Source organism: Mustela erminea, chromosome 6 (genome assembly GCF_009829155.1).
Source record: "Mustela erminea isolate mMusErm1 chromosome 6, mMusErm1.Pri, whole genome shotgun sequence".
NCBI lineage: Eukaryota > Metazoa > Chordata > Mammalia > Carnivora > Mustelidae > Mustela > Mustela erminea.
The window spans coordinates 58,778,711-58,796,341 of NC_045619.1; the positions used below are offsets into that span (position 1 = coordinate 58,778,711).

Consider the following 17,631-nt stretch of genomic DNA (forward strand, 5'->3'; position numbering starts at 1 on the left):
GGAAACATTCTGTCGTTTCTCAGTTTGCTGACAGTATGGCGTTGTAAACAGTTAAGTTCAATAATCCTTTTCTTTTTTCCAAATTTGTTAAAAAAAAAATGAAAAACAAAACATTTAGAGTTGTTTGAAAGAATGAATAATTTACCTGTCCTCTAGAAGAGATGTTGTTTGCATTGACTGGAAACTCCATCTCTAGCATTATTACAGTTCTGAAACTCATTTCAAATCACCTAAGTTTTAGAAGTGAAGGGAAACTTGTCACATTAGACATAACTCAGGGACTCTTGTTTGCGTCAAGCAGTTCTAACACATATCTTTGTGTGGTTAGCGTAATGGTTTAGAATATTCTCCCAGGGACATTACTGTCAATTACCAAGGATTATATAGTCAGAGTCCCCACCTTGTTTTCCATTCGAATCATACTGTTCTGCATTATTTTAAATGGCTACGTTATTATTTTTATTGAGGGGAAGGCAACTGCAAGGAATGTGGTTATCATGAACTAATCTTACCCTGGGGGTATTTGAGATATTTTCTAACTCCGAGATTGTGATTGCTTTCTGATTGCCATTCTGCTTGAACATGCCTTGCTGCTTAATTGTGATGCTCTGTTGCCTGGCTCACCTGACGGACTAGACCAACTGAGGAGTATTTTCAGAGCTCACTCTCTAGATTGAAGGAAAGAACAGAGAAAGCAGGTGTTTTCGGGTTTTTCTTTCCTTCTTAAGCTTTTCCTCTCTCTTTTAAAAAACGTCCCCTTTCACAAGGTTAGTTTTTATCCCTGGACCATGTAAGGATGTCATTGTGGTTTAATGGTCTCCAGATTGAGTATTAGCACCATACCAGTACCTCCCCCAGGGCCCTCTGCTTCCGTCTTTAGCCTGGCCAGTTCTTCAGCCGTAACACTGGATCTTTCTATCTCACCCCAAATTATTGTCAAGTCTATGTTGAATGAAAGACCATAGTTTCAAAGAAAATGTTTTCATCTGGGGCTTCATATTTCTGCACGTTATATTTGTTTAAAAAAAAAAAAGTGGCCCATTGCAGATTGCAAGTACAAATTAGTATCAGAATCACCATGCAAAACTCTCTTGCTAACTTTAATCGGTAATTTCTTAGAGAGCGATAGAAAACATGGTGCTAATGAATAATGTGCCCAGAAGCTCTTATTATAGGGTTGGCATGAATTCCGCTTAATGACAAGCTTTCTCAAGCAGCAGTTGATTTTAAATCCTATTTTTCATTAGCAAAGTATAAAATGTTAATAATACCTTCCATTGTGCTGTTCTTTTGTACCAGAGGCACATGGATCTTCCGTGTTCGCCACAACTGTCTTTAAGATCCTGCTAGTAACTTCCTATCTCATAAATAAGATTTGTTCGGGAAATAAAAATGTATGTTTTCCCATTGTTAGCTATATGTTTTTCTAATAATCACATCTGAAGCTTATTATGCAGTAATAGCCTTAAGATACTATTTTTTTTAATGTACTACTGTGGTCTTAATACTAGTTTTTAATCTCTTCTTGTTTCTATGAAGTCTGAATGAGATTTTCAAAATTGAATAATAATTTGATCCGTTAATCTTTTGAAGCTAGTAATTTTATTTTCCTCTCTTTGCAGTCTCTGAGGTTCGCAAATGAATAGAGCTTCATTACTGCAGTCTGCATTTAATAACCATTATCCATTATCTTGTAATTAAGACTCCCTGTAACGAATCATGAGGACAATGCAAAAATACATAGTACATTTCTTTAATGAACTGGAAAATGTTCATCTTGTTCTATTTAGTAATGAGTTGCTGAATAGTCATTAAATCCACTGGAGAATAGAGCTAGATGGATTTTGAAGACTGTCTTGAGTTTGTGGTTAATCTATTAGAATTAAAATTTCATCTTCTATTTTTATCAACAGCTGATTAGAAGTCATTCTGTTTGACCAAATTGATTAGAAGACCATATACAAGGGCAGCTGTTGTTTAATGAAAGTTTTTAATGAAACTGTACCATGGAGACTTGTAATTACAGACCTTAGAAAAGCTTTGAGTTGCTTTAGACCACAAAAAAAGTATTGTGCTAGAGATTTCAGATTAAGAAAATTAAAAACATACAATTGAATATAATACTATAAATTTATTATTAATGTTAATTTCAACTAACCACATTTGAATTCAGGTCCATTTAATGTGTTACTTTGGACTTTTCAGGCCTATTATCTCCTAGTTTAGTCATTTCCTTGAAATTGTGGGCACTGATGGAGGAACATTTATATGGATAGCTGTTTTAATTGTGAGATATATTCTCAGAAGGTTTTTTTCCTGAAGCTGAGCAGAGGTGAGTTTGGTCAGTGTTGGATTTACATGACCCCTGAGGAGAGTTTATGGTGCTCTGTGATATTGGTATTTGAAATCTAGCATTTATTTCTCTAAGGTAATTTTGTTTTAGCAGAGGGGCAAGGGAAGCAATATTAAAATAAGAAGTAAAACAAAAGTGTGTGCCCACTTAGTCCTACTGGAAAATCCATTGTTCTTTTGACAGTAGTAAAATACTAATGTACTTTCTGAAGTATTTTGTGTGATTAAAGCTAAGTCTTATTCCTGGACATAAAGAAATAGCTGTATGTCTGAACTGCTGTTTTAATCTCTTGTGTGGTCTCTGGCTCTTAGTTATCCTCAGCCCATCCAAAACACACCAAATTTACTGTCCTTAAACACTAATATCAAGTGGTCAGACCTTATGCTTCCTCAAGAACTTAGGTCTCAGGGTAAGCTGCTACTTCAAAGTCTGGAGAGATGGTGACTCCTGAGAGTCAACCAAGATCTACTAGAGCCATAAACTGGTAAAAACACTTAAGTGATAATTGTAGCAACTTGTTGGAAGCTGAGTGTGATGCCAGCACTTTTGCCGGTCTTACCTCCAGGAACCCCAGGTTCTCACAGTGAAGAGCTGAGAAAGATCTTCTCTTGGCTCTGGCGGCAGGGGTGGGGGGGAGATAATCTTTGCAAAATATGTACAAAGCATTCTCCTTAACAAAGGCCTGCTCTCCAAAGCAAAAGAACTTGCTAGAATCATATCTCACCTGGGAGAGCATTTCCCTTTCACTCTTCCTGCCTCATCAAAGTGGAATAGAAAAGCTAAGACACATTTGGGAAGGTTATAACCTAAAGTCCACTGAAAGACTGAAGTTTAATCATAGAATTAGGAAATGCTTATTCTCCCCTATTTGTTAATATCACACCAACAGGACTCCAGTAATCTAATGGATTACAGCTAACGGAGCTTAAACACAGGGACTCTTTCTGAGAAAGAAGACGTAGGAAGCCTAGAGTAAACAGGGCAGACAAAAAATAAGGATACTATAGCATTGAAGACTTTGGCACTGGTGACTACAGCAAATATAAAACATAATAAAGCTCCTGGCCAGATTAGCATAAAATGTCACACGAAAGGCCTGTTTATCTCTGTTCCTAATATGTCATGTCTGGCTTCCAACAACAAGTTACAAGAGATGTTAAAAGGCAAGAAAAAACACAGTCTGTGGAGACAAAACAAGCATCAGAACCAGATTCAGACATGACATACCTGTTGGTATTATCAGAAAGAGAAAATTAAAATAATTGTGACTAATATGTTAATAATTCTAATGGGAGAAATAGACAACATGAAGGGATGATAGGCCAGGTAAATAGAGAGGTAGAAATTCTAAGAAATACACAAAAGGAAAAGCTAGAAATCAAAAACACTGCAGCAGAATGAAGAATGCCTTGACAGACTCCTTAGAAGACTGGATAGAATCAGTGACCATGAAGATAAATCCAAAGAAACCTCTGAATCTGAAACATAAATAAAGAGATAAAAGGATGAGAAAAACGGAACAAAAACTGAGGGACAATTTCAAAAGGTGTAACACATGGATTATTGAAATAGCAGAAGAAGAAAGAGAAAATGGAACAGCCATTGGTATGTCTTGATTGGAGAAGTGTCTGTTCATATCTTCTGCCCATTTTTTGATATGTTTGCCTGATTCATCATCACTAGCCCTCAGGGAGATTCAAATTAAAACCACATTGAGGTATCACCTTACACCAGTTAGAATGGCCAAAATTAGCAAGACAGGAAACAACATGTGTTGGAGAGGATGTGGAGAAAGGGGAACCTTCTTACACTGTTGGTGGGAATGCAAGTTGGTGCAGTCTCTTTGGAGAACAGTGTGGAGATTCCTCAAGAAATTAAAAATAGGACTTCCCTATGACCCTGCCATTGCACTCCTGGGTATTTACCCCAAAGATACAGATGTCGTGAAAAGAAGGGCCATCTGTACCCCAATGTTTATAGCAGCAATGGCCACGGTCGCCAAACTGTGGAAAGAACCAAGATGCCCTTCAATGGATGAATGGATAAGGAAGATGTGGTCCATATACACTATGGAGTATCATGCCTCCATCAGAAAGGATGAATACCCAACTTTTGTAGCAACATGGACAGGACTAGAAGAGATTATGCTGAGTGAAATAAGTCAAGCAGAGAGAGTCAGTTATCATATGGTTTCACTTATTTGTGGAGCATAACAAATATCATGGAGGACAAGGAATGTTAGAGAGGAGAAAGGAGTTGGGGTAAATTGGAAGGGGAGGTGAATCATGAGAGACTATGGACTCTGAAAAACAATCTGAGGGGTTTGAAGTGGCGGGGGGTGGGAGGTTGGGGTACCAGGTGGTGGGTATTATAGAGGGCACAGATTGCATGGAGCACTGGGTGTGGTGAAAAAATAATGAATACTGTTTTTCTGAAAATAAATAAATCAATTTAATAAAAAAAAAGAAAAGAAAAGAAAATGGAACAGCCAACATGTTTGAATTAATGGCTGAGAATTTTCCAAACTTAATGACAGAAAACCAAACCATGGATCCAGGAAGCTCAGAGAACACCACAGGATAAATATGGAAAAAACCAAGCCAAGCAAAAAAAACTACACCTAAATATATAAAATCAACCTGAAGGAAACCAAAGACAAATAGAAAATCTTGAAAAAAGCCAGAGAAAGAAAACACCGTACCTATAGAAAACAAAGGAAGTAATTACAATGGACTTCTCACTGAAAACCACATCAGCAAGGAGTGAGTAGAACAAAGTACTTAAATGTTCGAAGAAAAAAAAAATCCCAAGCAAAAAAATCTATATCCAGTGAAATTTTCCTTCAAAAGTGAAAGCACTCGGATTTACGTAACTGAGGGAATATGTTGCCAGCAGACCTGACCTCTAAGAAATGTTTAAAAAAGTTCTGTAAGGAGCAGGAAAATGACATATATCAGAAACTCTCATCTCCATTAAAAAAGGAAGAATATCAGAGAAGGAATACATGAAGAATAAAAATAAATTACTTTTTTTTTCAATTGACCTAAAAGTTAACTGTTTAAAATAATAGCAGTAGTGTAGTGGGTAATTAATACCACATGAATGGGATAGGAGGGAAGAATTGGGAATACTTTGTTCAAGGTACCTGCAGTACCTGTGTTGTGGTAGACTATTATTTGAAGGTATACTTAAATTTGTTAAAAATGTATTTTGAAAACTCTAGGGCAACCAGTAAAGAAAATATAAAGAAGAAAGTATAATTGATATGCTGAAAGGAGATAAAATGAAACCATATATAATATTCAGTTAAATCCAGAGAAAGCAGAAAAAGAGGTATAAATATTAAGAAAGAAAAATAAGACAAAAAGCCCTATCTTGATGAATGTCCTCTGTGAACTTGAAAATATGTAGTTTGCTGTTGTTTTTGTTTTTAAAACTTTCTATAAATACCAGTTTGATCTTGATAACTGATAATTCTCTTAAAGTTAAATATATCTTTGCTCATGTTCTCCCTGTTTATCAGATAATTACTGAGAGAAGGGTTTTGAAGTCTCTAGATATAGTGATAGATTTGTTTTTCAGTTCTATCAAATTTTGCCTCACATATTTTGATTCTCTATTATTAGTTGCCTACATGTTTAGGATTATTGTGTCTCCTTGGAGAAATGACCCCTTTATCATAATGTAAGACCCTTTTTTATCCCTGATAATATTCCTTTTTCTGAAGTCTGCTTTGTCCAAAATTAATATGGGTACTCTGCTTTACTTTGATTAATGTATCTTTTTCCCTCCCTTTATTTTTAATCTTCTAAATCTTTATTTTTAAAGTGGATTTCTCATAAACAACATATAGAAGGGCCTTGTTTTTTGTTAATCTATGATTTTATTTAGACCACTAACATTTAAACTGATTATTGATTTTCAAGTTGGATTAATATCTGCAAGGAGAAATGGTCCACATGAGCCCTTATCTATTAAAGAAATTATTTTAATTTTATTTAGTTTGTAAATATTATATATAATAATAAATATACAAGCATGTATTTATTTACATAAACTATGTTATAACCTTTTATAAAACTATATTTTAATTCCAGAGTATTATAAAATAATTTTCTTTAGTATTTAATAATTTATTAAATTACTGAAAAATTAAAAGGAAATTAAGGAAAGCACTGGTCAAAAATGGTGTCACTGATGAATTCTACCAAACATTTAAGGATGAAATATTACCAATTCTCTATCTCTTCCAGAAAATTGAAGAAGAGAGAGTACTCACTTTGTGAGGCCATCATTACCCCAATAGCAAAGCCACATAAAGATATTGCAAGAAAGGAAAAGTATAGATCAGTATTACTTATGAACATAAATGCAAAAAAAATCCTCAACAACATATTAGCAAAATGAGCTCAACAATGAATAAAAAGAATTGTATCCGATGACCAAGGTGGATATACTCCAGGTACGCAAGACTGGTTTTATGTAATGTAATCCACCATATCAGTACATTTCAGGGGAAAAATCATATGGTCATATCAAATTACACAGATGAGTCATTTGACAGATTTTAACATGCATTTATCATAAAAGCTCTCAGAAGGCTAGGAATACTAGAAAGAACATCTACAAACAACCTTTAACTAACATACTCTGAGAAACTAGACACCATTCCGCGAAAGTTGCCCTAAGAATACACCAAGAATGTTCCTATTCGACACTGTACTGGAGAGTCCTAGCTCGTGCAAGAAGACAGAAGAAGGAAATTACATAAGTACGGATTGGGAAGTGGGGCAGGCCAATAATGGGTCCCAGAGATATGACCACGTCCTAACCCCCCCTCCCCCGCAAACCTGTGACTATTACCTCATTTGGGAAAAAGGGTCTTTGCAGTTGTGATTAAATGAAGGCTCTTTGAGATGAAGTGATTATTCCAGATTATCCAAGTGGGACCTAAATGCCATCCCAAACGTTATTATCGGAGAGAGGCTGAGGAAGAGACAGTTTCTGCCCAGAAGAGAAGGCGATGTAAAGATGGAGGCAGAGGTTTGAGTGATGCAGCTAAGGAACGCTGGCAGCTCTAAGAGGCTGGGCGACATAGGGAACAGATTTCTCCCTCGAGCCTCCAGAAGATGTGCATCCCTGCTGACAACTTGATTTTGGACTTCTGCCCTACAGAACTGTGAGAAAATAAATTGCTGTTGCTTTAAGATACCAAGTTTATTACAATTTGTTACAACCACCCCAAGAAATTAATACAGGAGGAGCCATATAAAACTGTCTTTGTTGACAGAGCAAAAAATCCACCCCCTAGAACAACAGGCTCTTGAAAACTACTGAGTGAGTTTACCAAGGTTGCATGATACAATATTAATATAGAAAGTCTCTTGCCTTTGCATCTACTAGCAGTGTAAACCATGGGAATTTGAAATTCAGAACTACTATCATTCATAATAGCAATCCATAAATTGATTATTTGGGTATGAGCCAACAAAAATATGTGCATAATCTATATGTCCACCAATTAGATTGGATAAAATCTGAAAACTGATAACACCAATTGCTAGTGAGGATATAGAGCATCAGGAACTCTCATTCCTGCTGTTGGGAATGCAGAATCTTTGGAAGATAATTTGGCAGTTTCTTTCAAAGCAAAATATGGTCTCACCATATATTCTAGCATTTGCCCCTCTCAGTATGTGCCCAACTGATTTGAAAATTTATGTCCACACAAAATCCTGCCTATGAATGTTTGTACCATCTTTATTCGTAATTGCCCCAAACTGAAGCAACCAAGATATCTTACAATAGGTGAATAGTTAAACATATTAGGGTACATCCATACAATGGAATATTATTTATCAATAAAAAGAAATGAACTGTCAAGGCATGAAAAGACATGAGTATTAAACCTTATATGCATATTGCTAAGTTAAAAGGCAGCCTAAAAGGCTGTATGATTCCTACACATGACATTCTGGAAAAGGCAAAATGGTCGCCATGGTAAAGTGATCAATGGTTGTTGGCACGGTGGGGGAAGACACAAATGTGGCACATGGGGGATTTTTAGCGTGGGGAGAGTGTTCTGTGCAAGCCTGTAATGATGCGTATGCGACACTATACATTTGTTGAACTACTAGAACCTCCATGAAGACTGAACTTTAATGTATGCAAATAAAAAATCATTTACATGATTAGGGGATTCCAAGATAGAATGTGGACTGTGAGCAAAGAATCTTTAACTGTATTACAAATATATGAAACGGCCTCCCTGAAGGAGGTAGTAAGAAAGGTGCTGACCTGAATAACATTATAAATGAGGGTCGGCTGGGTGCCTGGGTGTCTCAGTGGGTTAAGTGTCTGTCTGCCTTCCACTGAGGTCGTGATCCCAGGGTCTGGAGATTGATCCCCGAGTCAGGCTCCCTGCTCAGTGGGGAGTCTGCTTCTCCCTCTCCTCTGCTCCCCACCTTGCTCTTGCTCCCTCTTTCTCTCTCTCAAAAAAAAAAAAAAATCTGTAAGCGAGTGTGGGCTGTAAAGCTAAAGATACAGGAAAATGCACATGAGCACTGTAGAGGTGTTGATAAAGTTGTTTCCCATGGTGTAGGTAACAGTTCTGAGATCGCTATGAGTGGAGACTGAATGTGAACAATGAAATGGGTGACACATGTCGATGCTTGGTTTCTCACTGTTGAAGTGGAAGTTTACAGATAAAGAAGGAGGAGGGGGCTGGAATGATCCATGCGGTAATGGGTTAGAGTTGGAGTCAACAGTATTATGTGTGTTTAGTTTAATACAAATATAGATTGCTAAATGTGGAATTATTAAAAGATGTGTGTGTATAAATGGATTAGTGTACGTACATAGATTCCCTTGCTAGGCAGCAGAGAGAGCTGGAAACAAGACCCCACTGTAGCAGTGAGTACACCTAGCACCAAGATTTTGGGTTCTAATACCATCCTCTAAGAAGAGAAACTAGGGCTCCTTAGAGAAATGGCTTATTCTAGGACTAGAGCAGAAAGCATAAAAGATAAACCTGGAGCATTTGGCAATACCAAAGGAAGTGCTTTAAAAAATAAAAATTCTACGTGATAGAGGTGTGTCAAAGGATTATAGGAAGGAACTGAAAGAGCTCCCAGTGGTCAAAGCTAGAACCATTTAGCAATGAAATAAAGTAATATCGGATTATAAAGCCAAGTATAAAATAAATATCTCTGAGTCTGTACTGATATAAATAATTGTAAATAAGCAAATGAGAGGAGACAAATCTCCCATGCAAAAAAAGCCCACATAATTTATGATTATTCCCCCGAAAGGTGGTAAATTATAATTCCTCATTCCGTAAGTGTGGGATACACATAAGGGCTTCTTCCCAAGGCAGACAGTATGGAAAGTGGGGAAAAGAGAGTGACTTTGCAATAAAGAAACCCAGCAAACACGACCTCCCACGTGCGTACGTCAACATCACTAGTGGTAGATCATGTTGAGGGAAGGTACACTTGATATGATATGGTGAGAATGGCACTTTCCCTCTATGGTCTTCCTCCCCAGAAACCCAAAACCCCAGTTTAATCCTGAGAGAAATGTCAGACAAGTCCCAACTGAGGGAGCTTTTACAAAATACTTGACCGGTACTCCTCAAACTGTCAAGGTCATAAAAATAAGGCAAGTCCAAGAAACTGAGACAACTAAGAGGAACCCATGGCAGTATTATAAATGTACATATCAGAATATTCTGGATGCGGTTGGCTTCTAAGTAAAACTAAGGAAATCTAAATAAAGTATGGATTTGGGTTAATAGTAATGTATCTATCTTGGCTCATTAATTATAACAAATGTACAAATGTTGTTAATAATAGGGGAAACTGGGTGTAGGGCATGTGGAAACTGTACTAGTTTGATGTTTCTGTAGCTTTACATCTGTTCTAAAATTTACAGTTTATTTAAAAATGAGTAAAATGATATATTCTTCTGAGCCACCTGTCCAGTTTTGTTACCTGAACTGGAATGAAACTCAAAACTGCCTTCCCTTTCTCATTAGTTAGTTAAAGATGGGAAATATTATAGTTTCCTTTTTCTTGGTAGCTGTGGCCATCCATCTCTATCAACCAACTTGATCTATCCATCCATCCATCCATCCATGCATCCATCCAGAATTCATGTATTGAGCCTTGAATGTATGTCATGCTCTGGGGATTCAGAGTTCCTAGAAAGATAACTGGTTCCTAGAAAGAACCTGCCCTCAAATGTTCTTAAAATACAGTAAGAAAGGGGGACAAACACATGATGTGCAGGCTGTTGTTAATATACCTGGGCTCTTGTTGCTCTCATGATAGGGGTTCTGCTTTGCTCCTCCCAAATATGTTAGGAGAGTCTCCTCCCTTACCCTAACTCTGGACTCTTTCCAAGGAGTTGGCTCTTTTGGTTACCTTTAAATTGTGTGGTTTTTTAAGTGACCGTACCTTTTTCTTGGGCCTCCAAATGTAGCCTTGGTCTTGTAATAATCTTCTCTTCTAAGATGCGTGGAAGAATTTAGATGGTAGCTGGTGTTGTACCCAAAAGCATTCTAATGATTCAGAAGACAGTGTCACACCTTAGGAAAGCACATCTTGGTCTCATTGTGAATTCTTTGGGGATGTTCCCCTCCCTCTTAAGATCTGTTTGGAGGCTTTGCTCTCATCCCCTTGATTGTCTTATTTCTGGTGCTGTGGGGATCAGGCCTTGCTTCTGTGGTCTCATTCATTCACTCATTCATCAATCAGTTTAGCGTATGCCTACTTCAGGGCTTTTGTACTTGGCATTTCCCTGCTTATGGTTCTTTTCATAGATGCCTTTCATTCAGTTTGTATTTGAATTTCAGTCTTGAGAGATGCCTTTTTGGTTTTGTTTAGCTATAGCTACCTTTCCCCAACTCCATCACTCTCTAACTCATTGCATTGCTTTTTTTCATAAGACTTCTCCCCACCTGACATTTATTATATATTTGCTCATTGTCTTTCTCTTCTAGAAAATCAGCTTACAAGGGTGGGAGCTTTATTATTTTGTTTAGTGCTCTCTTCTCAGTATCAACAACAGTCTAGGACTGTTTGGCTACCTGACTTTGCCACCCTAGGTAAGTTTCTTGGAGACACTATAGCCTGTTGATTCAGCTGTGTTACTTTGGTTAGAATTCTACCTCCCTCACTTAACTGTTACCCCAAGAAGGTTATTTAACCTCTCTGTATCTCCATTTCATCTTTTAAGATGGGGATATTAGTACTTACCTTATGCAGTTGTTGTGAGAAGTGGCTGAGTTATTACTTGTTAAGCACCTAGAACAGAGTATAGCACACGGTTATCATCATTTCTTTGTCTCCTTGTGCTATTCTGTTAAACTACATCAACAGGTTTAGGACACATGTGAGAAACAAGAGGCAGAAAGTTGTTTAAGGTGTTTGTAGGTTATGAAATAGCATGACATCTTTCGTGAAACTCCTAATCTCATTGGAAGACAGTGCTTTCCTTAAGGAACAGCGCAGTACAAATCATTCTTCTGGTGTTGTCACAGCTGGACTCTTACTTCCCATCAAGCACAAGAAAATGAGGGGAAAATGCGTGAGCACTGCAGTTTTACAGTAAAGTGTCGTGATATATGATATTAAGCACATAGCATAACATCGTTCTATTCATCTCAGTTATGCATGAAATAAACCACCTTGATTTTCATTGATGATGTGGAAATATGGAGGCAGGGGCCCCAAGAATCTGTGAGAACCCAATTGGTACTTAATTTCATTCATTTTCTAGTAATTGGGGTGGAGGGCGGGAAGTATGGGCAGAATTATTTCAAAGAGAGATTTTGTTTTTCCTTTTTCAAATAACTAACAAAAAATAAAGTTGTGCTCCTCAGGAAAAAAAATTTTACTAGCTTATTTCTTTCACTGACTAAAAAGTGTAAAAATAAGTTTTTAATTAACATGGAGGGTTTTTTTTTCTTTTTCCCTTTTGTTTTAGGATCAGATTTTATTAAGACCTCTACTGGAAAAGAAACAGTAAATGCCACTTTCCCGGTAGCTATAGTAATGCTACGGGCCATTAGAGATTTCTTCTGGAAAACTGGAAACAAGGTATATTATTGCTAGCAAATCTTTCTTTAGAGTAAAGAGAATGTTATTTATAATACTAGTTACAGCCACAAAAACTGTCTTTATATGCAGAAGGTGTGAATGAGTTACCTTTATGAAGATAAATGTTTAATTTACCTTTCATTACAAAAGAACACATTCATGGAGAAAAATGTGCGATTAACAGAAAGTGAGTGTGAGTGTGGGAGTAAGTATGTGTGATCAAGATGTAAACTCACTTTATGTGCTTTTATTAACTGAAGACAATTTTATCACTGACAAGAGATTCCTAAATGGGTTCTTTAACGAACTAATTCTGCTACAACACAGAGGCTTTCTGGTAAGGCGTTGGCCAGCGAAAACAGGTTAATGCAGAAATTAAACTTCCTTGAGGAATGGAAAGAATTGCAGAGTAACATTTATTGAATGATAAGCTGTGGTGGTGATATGAAAAGTATGCAATATAATGGGAAATAATCTTTTCCTGTCATTATTGAAGGACACACATAAATTGGTTTTTCTGTTGGGAAACCCCCGGTCCAGAAAAACTTATTACTTTTAATAATATGAGGTGAAGAGAAAATTCTCGAGGAGATGAACTTATTAAACAAAATAATGAAATGCTGTGAAACAGCAGGGAAAAGGTAGCTAGACGTTATATAGCTCTTGAATTAAATATCCATTTTTGCGTTTTATGGCAGTTGGATGTGCTCTTTGGAAGACTTAAGCTGAGGAGGGTATGTGCTAGCTTTTGTCAGCTTTTCGAAAAATAATACATATTTTTTTGAAACATATGAAGTTAAAAAGAAAAATGTGTATGAGGTTTTTTTTTTTTTAATGAGTTTGGATTTTCTTTTTCACTTCCAGTTGCTTGTTTAGCTGCAAATTATCTGAAAGGATTTTTTTTTTTTTTAAACATCACTGGTGAGAAAGGTAGTTTGGTTTTCTTTTGTTTTTGTTTTTGTTTTGTTTTGTTTAATGAGACTGCCCCTCCTCAGAAGGCATCTTTTAAAACCAATCTCTGGATTTCTGCCAAATGGAAACCCGAAAAAGACCTCTAATCCTTTGCCAGCTAGATGTGGTGACTTCATATGTGACTGTATCTTCGGTGCATTTTGGAACTGGAGACCGTTTTTAGAATGTACTGGGTTTGAGAGGAGGTGAACTCCTTCCAGAATTTTCTCCTTCAGAAAAAGTTCCTGTCTTAAAAAAGCACAAATAGGAAAAATAGCTACTGTGACCTTACATATGACAGTTGACTCCATTTGAGTAACCTCTTCTTTCAGTTTTGCCTTTCTGCACTGACCCAGTTAAAAAAATATTTAGCTGTTAAAAAAGAGACTCTATCTTGGGTCCCCTCAGCTGAGACCACCACCATTCGTTTAGACCGCTGGTTCTTATTTTCTGCAAAAGTACAACGAAATAAATGTGAAGCTTTTTATGTTTATAGATGCCTGGGCCCCTCATCCCTTGCACTTCCAGAGGAGAAGTAATCCTCAGGCGTCTATATGTTTCGGAAGCTCTGTAGTCAGGGTTAAAACTCACCATTGGAGACACCGTCCTGCTGTGTTCTCAACAAACATGTTCTGAGTAGTTAACTGTGTGCCATGTTACCCTCTGTTAACAAGGATGCAAAATGAGCAAGGCCCTTCCCAGGAGAGCTCATGACAACAAGCAAAGAATTTCAATAAAAGTTTTAAGTGCTCCATGTTCTAGGCCAGAGTGTAGTAAGAAGGGACTCTTTGCTGCCTCTCAGTGCTTGTTTTTAATTGTATGGGCCTCTTCCTCAGGTAATAAACAAAGTTCATCCCAGTTTTATTAGGAAACAGACAGATGCAAGTCAAATCCCATTCATTTGAGTCACGTTTGATTTCACACAGTGAGGACCTGTGTATGTATCTGCAAATCAGGAGCATCCTCTCAGGTTGTTGACAAGTTGCCTGGGCAGCCCTCACACTGTAAACTTTCTACATCATTGATTTAAGGGGTGTTTTAAAATCTGATGGGCCGTCTTCCAGACCATGATTAGTGTCACTCTGAGCAGCAGAGGTTTAATATTTCATAACTGATTTCATTGCAGATTTATGTTTTCCATATTCTCTCCCTTAAAAAAAAAAAAGGATAAACTTATGCTAGAACCTCTCTTTAGAAATGTTGCCAAACAGACTTGCTGACACAACTGAACTGTATGGAAAAATCTATATGCAGCACCGCCTAATTGACAGAAATGCGCTTATGATTAACATGTATGCTAATACCAGCTAATTGATTTGGGGGGGCTATTCATACTAGTCTCATCCTATGTATCTCCCATACTCACCCCATGTCCCTACAGTCTTTCAGAGCCTCCTGAGCTCCTGGGTAATAGGCAGGTAGGGTTAGGATCAGTGGACGGCTGCTGCTTAGCTGTGTGGCGATGAGTGACTGAGGCAGGGAGACCAAACAAGAGACTGACCGATGTTAGGGAGAACCAATGAGGGTCTAAACTAAGCCAGCAGAAGTGAGAGGATGAAGGAAGCGTGTGGGGGGTGGGGTGACCTACAGAAGTTAAGGTGGGAAGATTGGGAGGACTTGACCGTTGATTGATTGTGTGTGGTGTAGTGGGGAAAATGGCGGCGTCCAGGTTAACCCTGAGTTTTCAAGCATGTATGGGACCATTCATTTATTGTCTCTCTTGTTTAGCATTCTTTTAGCCATTAACCCCATGTTGGGGCTACCTATTGAATCAATGGCTCTCAGGGTTCAAACGCCCGAGTTTTAGTTCTTGGGCTGTGCTATGTTTTCTCGATTGTTCCTGTCTGTAGATTCTCTCCTCTACTGGATTCAAGTTCTTGAGACAAGTAAATCCAGATAAGCAGGTTTTACTGTTTATAGAACACATTTATCCATTTCTAATGGACTCAGGGACATCATTTGTAAACATCAGATATTGGCCGAGTCGTGCTGTTTTATGTTCACCTTCAAAGACTACTGAACTGTGAAGAGCTCCTACGCTCTTTTTCTGCTGTGCTTTTTCGACTGCTCTGTCTGCTTCATAGAACTCTTTCCACTTACGACTTGGAAAAAAGTCCTTACACTAAAGTTGGTGAAAATAACTGTCAACTCTCCTCCCTGATTGCTGCCAGTTTGGTTCGTGTGGTCTCCCTGATTCTCTTCTCTTATTTTCAGTACATGAGTGTGCCTTTTGCATCTCGGGATGAAGGGCTGAGAGGTGACTAGACAGGCTTATTTGTAGAAATGTAGGATGAATGGGCTTTTGTGATCTCTGTTTTCCTTATTTATTGACACCTCTCTTGTTTATCCCCAGTTCACAGCTATAGTCTAGATGGTTGAAGTTTATGACTTTCCAATAAGTGCAATGTTAATGAGGGTTATTAACGCTCATTAGTGTCTCCTTAGAAGCAGTGACATTCTTTCCATTAATCTCGGAAAAGTCATTTTGTAGTGTGAATGGGCGTGAGTCAGTGATCTAAGCTTTTGTGCTGGGTGAAGTGAAATAGACTTTAAAAAAAGGGAGAGTTGGGATGCCTGGGTGACTACTTATTAAGCGTCTGCCTTTGGCTCAGGTCATGATCCCAGGGTCCTGGGATTGAGACCCTCATCGGGCTCCCTGCTCCATGGGAAACCTGCTTCTCTTTCTCCCACTCCCCCTCTTGCTGTGTCTCTCTCTCTTTGTCAAATAAATAAAATCTTTGAAAAGAGAGAGAGGAATTGAGATCCTATATTAACGCAGTACCATTTTTTTGTTGTTAAGGATTTTATTCAGTTTTGATAGGGAGTGAAAGCAAGAGTGTGCATGAGCAGGGGGAGGAACAGAGGGAGAGACTCTCCTGCAGACTCTATGCGGAGTGTGGAGCCTGACGAGGGTATGGATCCTGGAACCCTGAGATCCTGACCTGAGCCAAAACCAGAGTTGGAAGCTCAACCAACTAAGCCACCCAGGTGCACCCATGCAGTACCTTTTTTTTTTTTTTTTAAAGATTTTATTTATTTAGTTGACAGAGATCACAAGTAGGCAGAGAGGCAGGCAGAGAGAGAGGAGGAAGCAGGCTCCCCTCTAAGGAGAGAGCCCGATGTGGGGCTCGATCCCAGGACCCTGAGATCGTGACCTGAACCAAAAGCAGAGGCTTTAACCCACTGAGCCACCCAGGTGCCCCTGCAGTACCATTTTTTAAAGATTTCCAGTGATAATAAACCTTGTTCTCTTTCCCACTTTCCCTTGTAGGTAGGCTTTAAACCAGCAGGAGGCATCCGCAATGCCAAGGATTCCCTTGCTTGGCTCTCTCTCGTGAAGGAAGAGCTGGGCGATGAATGGCTGACGCCAGAACTCTTCCGAATAGGCGCCAGTACGCTGCTTTCGGACATTGAGAGACAGGTGTGTAGTAATCCATTGTCCTTATGACAGATCGACAAGTATGTTTTTGAGAAAGAAATGAAAAATTCCCTGTTGGGCTATGAGAACTAGAGAAAGCAACTCATCTGATTTACCTCATTGTACCCAAACTTCTGCTTTCGTCCAAGCAAACTTCCACCTGAAGCAGGTTGAATGGAGAATCTGCTGAAATGCAAAATAATATGGGGCTTTATAATGAAACATGAATTACAATTATTATTATTTAATAGTATAATTATTAATTGATATATATGATGCATGATAATTATTAATTAGCCAAACTCTGATTTTCCTCACAGATTTACCATCACGTGACTGGAAGATATGCGGCCTATCATGATCTTCCGATGTCTTAAGTCAGTGACCAGTTCCAGGAGAGTTCTTTATAGCAATGTTTAAAATGTGTTTTTCTATATAATTGCGAAAATTGTTTGATTAAAATGTGAGGGAATGGATAGGTAACTGACTTTTTTTCCCTTAAAACTTTCACTGAATTTAATTCAAAGAGTGAAAGAAAAAAACAACAACTAATCTGTATATGATATTCTTTTCAGGCAACACTGAAGTAGTCCTAATTACTTGAAGATCTGTATTGTTAATTTTGTGAAGATTTTCTCTTAAAAATTTGGAGTAAAATATTAATGATAGCTTTGACAACATTAAATTCCAAGGAGAGAAAAAATGTTAAACTGCCCAAGAAACGTGCCTTATTGAAAGAAAATGCGGCATCCTGAGCTGCTAGCCGTACTCTAATGACTTCAGGAGTCACTGACTTGGCACTAATTTCC

At 37.9% G+C, this 17,631-nt stretch overlaps 1 protein-coding gene across 1 annotated transcript in view; it reads left to right on the forward strand.

The window, feature by feature from the left end:
- The window catches only part of DERA (deoxyribose-phosphate aldolase), a 114,808-nt gene extending 97,444 nt beyond the window's left edge, over positions 1 to 17,364 (forward strand). The window contains exons 7-9 of the mRNA XM_032347436.1: positions 12,341 to 12,453; positions 16,676 to 16,825; positions 17,143 to 17,364. Coding sequence (XP_032203327.1) covers positions 12,341 to 12,453; positions 16,676 to 16,825; positions 17,143 to 17,199 — 320 coding nt within the window. The 3' untranslated portion in view covers positions 17,200 to 17,364. The remainder of the gene's footprint in view (positions 1 to 12,340; positions 12,454 to 16,675; positions 16,826 to 17,142) is intronic.
- The last annotated feature ends 267 nt before the right edge of the window (positions 17,365 to 17,631 follow it).